Here is a 7396-nt window from a genome sequence, read left to right on the forward strand (position 1 = left end):
CTCAGTGGTAGAGCCTCTGCCTAGAATCCCCCACTGAGGGGCTGGGGGCGTGGCTCAGTGGTAGAGCCTCTGCCTAGAATCCCCCACTGAGGGGCTGGGGGTGTGGCTCAGTGGTAGAGCCCCTGCCTAGAATCCCCCACTGAGGGGTTGGGGGTGTGGCTCAGTGGTTAAAGCCCCTGCCTAGAAGAGGTGCTATTTAGGATGATGCAGAATGGGGAGGAGTTAGGAAAGACAGGGAGCAAAGGAAGGGTGTTCTAGACAGAGACAACAGAATATCAAAAAGTCTGGTGCCGCTCAGGGTCTATGTTCTAAGACTGTGGAGCCAGTGTGGAAGAGAGCTTCGGAGGGACTGGCGCTTGGAAATGAGGCAGGACAGGTGGCCAGGACCCAGTCCTCAGTGGGCCTTGAATGCCACACTCAGGTGCTTGGCTGTTAATCTAACAATAGGGAGCTATGGAAGGGTCTTGAGCGGAGGAGAACTGGATTAGATGTGCTTTAAAGACTTCATTGAGCCGGGCGTGGTGGTGCGCGCCTTTAATCCCAGCACTCGGGAGGCAGAGGCAGGCGGATTTCTGAGTTCGAGGCCAGCCTGGTCTACAGAGTGTGTTCCAGGACAGCCAAGGCTATACAGAGAAACTCTGTCTCGAAAAACCAAAAAAAAAAAAAAGACTTCATTTTAGGGCCATTTGAGAAGAACTGGGGTGGAGATGGAAGTGGCTAGAACGGAGGCTGGTATTGAGGAGTACCAAAGGCTGGAAAGGACAGGATTCGTTCTAAAAGGATTTGGGATAAGTAGGCTTGGTGATTGGCTGCCAGGTTCAGACGGGGAGTTCTCTGCAGGACCTGGCCGCCAACCTGCCGCTTCCTCCTCTTCCTAGGAGCCCGAGGCCGAGGCCGCGCCTTCCCCCAGGGCCGTTACCTTGAGTGTGCGTCCTGCACCTCTTTGGACCAGAGCTGTGAGAGGGGCCGGGAGCTAAGCCTGCAATGCCGCTATCCTGCAGAGCACTGTATCGAAGTGGTGACCCTCCAGAACACAGAAAGTAAGCTCCCACCTGCTGGCACGTCCTAGTAGAGATCTTCAAGAACTGGGAGCGGAGCACAAGCGAGAGACGACTGAATTCACACACAGCCATGTGAACAACATTCTTGGTGACTGGAAGTTCCGGGTCACTGGGTCAGCTTGAGAGTGACCAGGAACCCAGCTACCTTGTCCTGATGACTGCCTCGTGGCACAGTATGGCCACCAGAGTTCCAGACTTGGTGTCCACATTCCAGGCAGAAGAAAAGGGGAAAGAAGGACCCCCCCCCCCAAAAAAATCCTTTGTTTTGTAAGGGTTTTCTGTCTAGAAATCCCAGAAACGCATAAGGATCTATTTATCATTCGGGCCTTCCTTATCATATAACAAAGGGAAAAAGGAACATGAAACCCTTTGGCTGGGGGTGAAGTTACCCTTAAGTAACAAGGACCTCTGATAAATGGGTGTGCTCAAGGGGGCAAGTCAACAGCCAGCCCCTTACCGGGATCTGCCCTCTGTCCTCTGCAGGGAGCTCGAAGGATGAGGACTACACCCGAGGCTGTGGCAGTCTTCCCGGATGCCCAGGCACAGCAGGTTTCCATAGCAACCAGACCTTTCACTTCTTGAAGTGTTGCAACCACACCCACTGCAATGGTGGCCCAGGTGAGGAGCAGGAAGGATGAAGTGAACGTTACTGTCTCTTTCTACAGCTCTCTCTCCTCACTCTCTCCTAAGTCTGTTCAGCCAGCATCGCTATTGCCTCTTCCTGGAGGCCTGCCCTGACTTGCAAATCTGCTTCCGGGTCACTCAATTCCCCATGCCCCAGCTCTGCCCACTCTGGGTAGAGTGTCCCAGCCACCGTGATGTCCCAACACAGCATGAGGTTAAGGCCAAGGAAACCATTTCATAGCAATCTTAGAAATACAGCTCTTCTATAAACGGAGCTGGAGAGGTGGCTCAGTGGTTAAAGGCGCTGGCTGTTCTTGCAGAGGACCGACCAGGTTTGAGTCCCAGTGCCCACCCAGCTCACATCTGTAATCACAGTTCCAGGGCATCTGGTGCCCTCTTCTGGACACCATGGGCATTGCATGCGTATGGAACAGAGACACAGGTGCAGGCAAGAAGAGCTCATACACATAAAATAAATAAATGTATTTAAAATTGCTATAATGTTCTGCAAAATCCTGCTTTTGATTCCTGGGGCAGCCGGTGGAAGCCAGGGTCATACACATTTCAGGAAGGTCCTCAGGGTTGTCAGCAAGCATCTTCACTCACTGAGCCATCTCAGTCCTAAACTTATTATTTAATATTAATTAATTAATTTGAACCTAAATACAATCTCAGTACACCAGAGGTAGAGGCTGGATGTTTGGGGGTTCAAAGCTGTCTCCTATACCGTGAGTTCCAAGGCTAGCCCAGCTACATGAGACCCTATCTCAGAAAAAGAACAGAGAAAAGCCAGGCATGATCGGGCAATGCCATTCATATCAGACCATAGAGCGGCTCTTTGTCCAGCAGCACTTTCCACAGTAATAGACACTGTTTGTACTGAAGGCTGAGGAGATGGCCCAGCACCATCTACTAAGAGTAGATACCAGATCTGGAGTCAGTTCCCAGGACCCATGGTGGGGCAGCTCACAACTACCAGGAATTCCAGCTCCAAGGAGTTACGCTATACGTATGCTGCATATGTATAGTTTTAAATTTTGTATTGTGTGTGTGCGTGCCCGTGTGCCCACATGAGCATGCCGTAGTTTAATTGTAGAGGTCAGAAGACAACTTTGAGGAGTCATTTCTCTCTTTCCACCATGTGGGTCTTGAACTCAGATCATCAGACTTGGCTGCAAGCTCCTCTGCCCGCTGAGCCACTGCACTAGCTCTAGGATTATATTTAACAACAATCCATTTAAACCTTAAGAAACACAGGTAGCCAGTGGCTACTACAGGGAACAACTCTGTATAGTAACTTTTTAGAGGGTGGGGCCTGTTTGATAGTACATAGTTTGTTAGAGTCCACCATCAGTTGCCTAGCTAGACGTGAGTGCAGTTCAACCCTGGAGGACCCAATGCCAAAAGAAAATGCAGTTCCTAGTCATGACCATCAGGTGGCGCCCTATTCCCTCGGGTTGAGCGTGGGCAGATGGATGGATGCATAGACCCAGTGCTAATCTTTGTTCCCTGTCGGTTTTGGTTTTTTTTTGTTTGTTTGTTTGTTTTGTTTGTTTTTTTCCATCTTTAAGTTCTGGATCTTCAGAGCTTTCCACCGAATGGCTTCCAGTGTTACAGCTGTGAGGGGAACAATACCCTTGGGTGTTCCTCCGAAGAGGCGTCTCTCATCGACTGCCGGGGACCAATGAATCAGTGCCTGGTGGCTACAGGCTTGGATGGTGAGGCCCTGTGGGAGCTGAAAGGGGACCCACTGAGGCACAGAGTGCTGATCAGGCTGATTGACAGTTGGGCCGGGTGGATCGTCCTATGGTAAAGGCGACACTTTAGCTGGGGATGATGGTACACAGCTTTGATCCCAGCACTTGGGAATCAGAAGTAGGTGGATCTCTGGATTTGAGGACAGCCAGGTCCACACAGAGAAGCCTTGTCTGGGGAGTGGGGAGGAAGCGGTATTTACCTGCAGAGAGGACAAATTGCAACAAGAGAGTTGGCTCTGTGGAGCCAACAAGAATAATACACTTCATTACACCTAATGTTTTTCTTTGAGACTGGGTCTTTATTCTGTTGCCCTGGCTGTCCTGGAACTCACTCTGTAGACCAGGCTGGCCTCGAACTCAGAAATCTGCCTGCCTCTGCCTCCAGAGTGCTGGGATTAAAGGCGTGAGCTACCATAGCTCGTCTCATAGATAATAGTTTTTTTTGGGGGGGGGGATGCCTGTGTTTTTCATAATGAAAAAGTGCAAAGGGAGTGCTGTCATTGTTTACTGTGTGGCAACTCTCTTCCCGTCTGGCTCTAATAGCAGACAGCTGGTCCCCAGCTCTGCTTTCGTGTTCCGCCTGTTGCAATATCACGTCCTGGGGTTTCTCTGGAAAAGTATCTCTTGTACGCGCAAAAGCTTGGAAGGGCCCAATGACATCTCAGTGTTACTATGAAATCGATCCTGGTGTGAGTCTGCGGCACTGCCAGGGGTTCCTGGAACACACTTTGGGAAGCCCTTGCTCGCCACAGGGAACTGGAGGTTGGCTATGGCGTCCACCACCGGGAGCCTGTCACTTTCCTGAGAAGTCTCACTGTCTCTTCTCTTTCCTCAGGGCTGGGAAAGCGGAGTTACACCATAAGAGGCTGTGCCACGGCTTCCTGGTGCCAAGGCTCCCACATGGCAGACGCCTTCCTCCCGACCCACCTCAACGTCTCCGTCTCCTGCTGCAGCGGCAGTGGCTGTAACAGCCCCACGGGGGGCGCCCCCAGGCCAGGCTCTGCTCATCTCAGCCTCATGGCCTCTCTGCTCCTGACCCTCAGACTATGGGGCGTCCTCCTCTGGACCTGAATCCTGAGCCGCCAGCCCTGGCTGGGCCCAGGGACTTTTCACCTCCTCCCCTCGGCTCTATCTTTGAGGACATGTGTGCCGTCGTCGTGTTGTCTTCTTTGGGCCTCGGTTTTTCCATGAACCAGAAGAGAATTGGAACAAGGGCTGCGGGCAGCAGGGGGCCTCTTGGTTGAGTTAATATTGTTGCTATTTTATTATTATTATCATTGTTATTTCTCTAATTTATTATATAAATATATATATATATATAAGATTTTTGTACCAGTGAACAAGGTTGGGTCTCCCCGCTGTCACATTTAGCTTGGGAAGATGAAAGCAGCAGGGAATTCTTGTTTGTTTGATTTTGCTTTGAGACAGGATCTCACCATGTAGCCCTAGATGCTCTAGAACTCACTCTTTAGACCAGGCTAGCCTAAAACTTACAGAGACCCACCTGCCTCTACCTCCTCAGTGCTTTGATTAAAGGTGTGTGCCACCGTGCCTGGCTTTCTTGTTACCTCACTGTTTTGAGACAGGGTAACCCCAGAGCCCACTGGTTTGACTATGCAGGCTGTGAGTATGCTGTAGAGGTCATCCTGTCTCCCAAGCATGATAACCGCAGAGGCACTGAGGCTGTCTGGTATATATATATATATATATATATATATATATATATATGGTACAGGGGATCTGAGCTCAGGTTCTCCTATTTCTGGGGCCAAGTACTGTATCAACAAAGCTGTCTCCCCAGCCCCCCAGTCTATATCATTGCTGATGCCTTCCATGGGGGCGGGGAGGGCGGGGAATGAGCCAAGGCTGTATTTCCCATCGTGTCCTGCAGCAGAGAGCGGAAGATGACGTTGTGTGATCTGCCTCGTAGTTGAAATAGAAGATAGTGTCACCATGATGCCTCGCAAAAGACACCGAGGCTAAGGCTTCCTTTCCCATGATGCCTTGCAGTGGGGCTCAGAGGGTAGAAATGGCCACCCCACAGTGTCCTCCCAGCAGATGTAAAGGATAGAATCACGTTTCTCACAAGGTCCTATTCTATGGTCTGTATTTGGCCTCAGTCTCGCAGGCTCCTGAGTTGGACTTACAGGATCTTTAGCTGCAAGAGATAAAAATCGCTTTGTGCTGACTTAAGCAGAAACTGTTATTGGAAGTTAGAATCTAGGCAAAGTCCTGGGTCTCCTGGGGTTTGCTGGGGACAAGAAAGAACCTGTGTAAATCAGAAAAGACTCCCTCCTGCTGATTCTGTCCCTCCCTACCCTTTCGCACATGCGCACTCGTGCCTACCCACGGGTGTGTGGGCAAGAGGTCAACCTCGGTTGTGTTGCTCAGGAAGCACCCACCTTGGATATGAGACAGCAGTCCCCGCTGCTCACTGGCCTGGAGCTCAGACTGCCTACTCTTGACTTCCCACATAGCAGGCAGAAACACCTACCGTGGAGCTAAAGACCAAAACCACTTCAATTCCTTTTTCCAGGTTCTCACATTTTAGCTAAAGGATCCACTGGTTCTGCCCACGGCTCCCCTCTGCTTAGGGCCAGGGAAGGTCACCTCATCCTGCAGTTCTCACGATCTAGGGCCCACTCACTGGGGAGCCAGGAAACAGACCCCGTGGGAGGGATCCTGCCACCGTAAGAGGGGGTAACTGGAGAAAAGAGCTCCCATCACTTAGAATGTTCTAGTTGGCAAGCAAGCGGGACTGCTTCCACATTCTCTGTATCATGTGGCCAAGGCAGCACCCAACTCAAAACGGTTGAAAGGAAAAAGGAAATTGCTTTTTCTCATATAAAAAGCAGTTATGGAGCTAGGGAATTCCTGCGTTGATTAATTCAGTGTCCAAAACGGCCCATGTTCGTCTGCTTCATGATCTCAAGATGGCTGCCTCCATTCCAGGCATTACACTCATGTTCAGAGGCGACAGCAAAGGGGTCATTTACTCGGGTGACTTCTTTGGAAAAAACAACAACAACAACAACAACAACAACACAGGAAACCTACAACGTTCGTTAGGCAAACCCTGCTCGGCATTCCATTTACCTGGATTGTTTCACACATCTTTGTATCATCTGGTTACTGAAGGGGGTAGACATGGTAGTGAGAAGATCATTGTTCTTCTCAGAAAAGAGCAAAGGGACGGAGGTGAAACCAAGGAGCAAAGTCGGGGTGCTGGCAGGACGTCCGCCATGTATGCAGTTCACGGTGCAGGGGTGGCCGTTTCCATCTCCAGACTGTGGGGCCAGTAACTGCATTTCTGACCAGAGGCATGGTGACAGGAACAGATGAACACATGTTTATCTGCAAGCCTGAGGCAGAGGGAGCCAAGTGAAACCCAGAAGCCTGCTTCCAGGGACACACCTCCTCCAAGAAGGTCATACCTCCTAATCCTTCCCAAACAGTTCCATCAACTGCAGACCAAGTATTCAAACACATGAGCCTAAGGGGGCCGTGCTCATCCAAACCCCCATAGGAACCATAGATACTGGTTTAGGATACAAAGCCCAGGGCCCAAGAAGTGGAGGCAGGATCTGGGATTTGAGGCTACAAAGTAAGACCCTTTGTGTGTCGAGATAGGGAGGAGGAGGAGGAAGAGGAGAGTTAGGATAACGTTCCTGATATGCAATGCTAAGGACCAGAGTTGAGATCCTAGCCTGCGTGTAACAAGCTAGGCATGGAGCGAATGCCTGTAACTCCAGCTCCAAGGGACCGGATGTCCTCCTCTGGCTTCCATGTACCAGAACACATGCACACGTGTGCATGCACACACACATCTCACGAGAGAGAGAGAGAGGGGGGGGGAAGGAGGAGGAGGAGGAGGAGGAGGAGGAGGAGGAGGAGGAAGTGCACATAATCACAACACATCCTGTCACTTTGGCATAACCTGGCCATTTGTCTATG

The 7396-nt window shown here is 50.8% G+C and overlaps 1 protein-coding gene across 1 annotated transcript in view; it reads left to right on the top strand.

The window, feature by feature from the left end:
- Plaur (plasminogen activator, urokinase receptor) overlaps positions 1–4990 on the top strand; it is a 14641-nt gene extending 9651 nt beyond the window's left edge. The window contains exons 4-7 of the mRNA XM_021219558.1: positions 879–1040; positions 1545–1679; positions 3257–3403; positions 4278–4990. Of these exons, the coding sequence (XP_021075217.1) occupies positions 879–1040; positions 1545–1679; positions 3257–3403; positions 4278–4513 (680 nt within the window). The 3' untranslated portion in view covers positions 4514–4990. The remainder of the gene's footprint in view (positions 1–878; positions 1041–1544; positions 1680–3256; positions 3404–4277) is intronic.
- The last annotated feature ends 2406 nt before the right edge of the window (positions 4991–7396 follow it).

Source organism: Mus pahari, chromosome 19 (assembly GCF_900095145.1).
Source record: "Mus pahari chromosome 19, PAHARI_EIJ_v1.1, whole genome shotgun sequence".
NCBI lineage: Eukaryota > Metazoa > Chordata > Mammalia > Rodentia > Muridae > Mus > Mus pahari.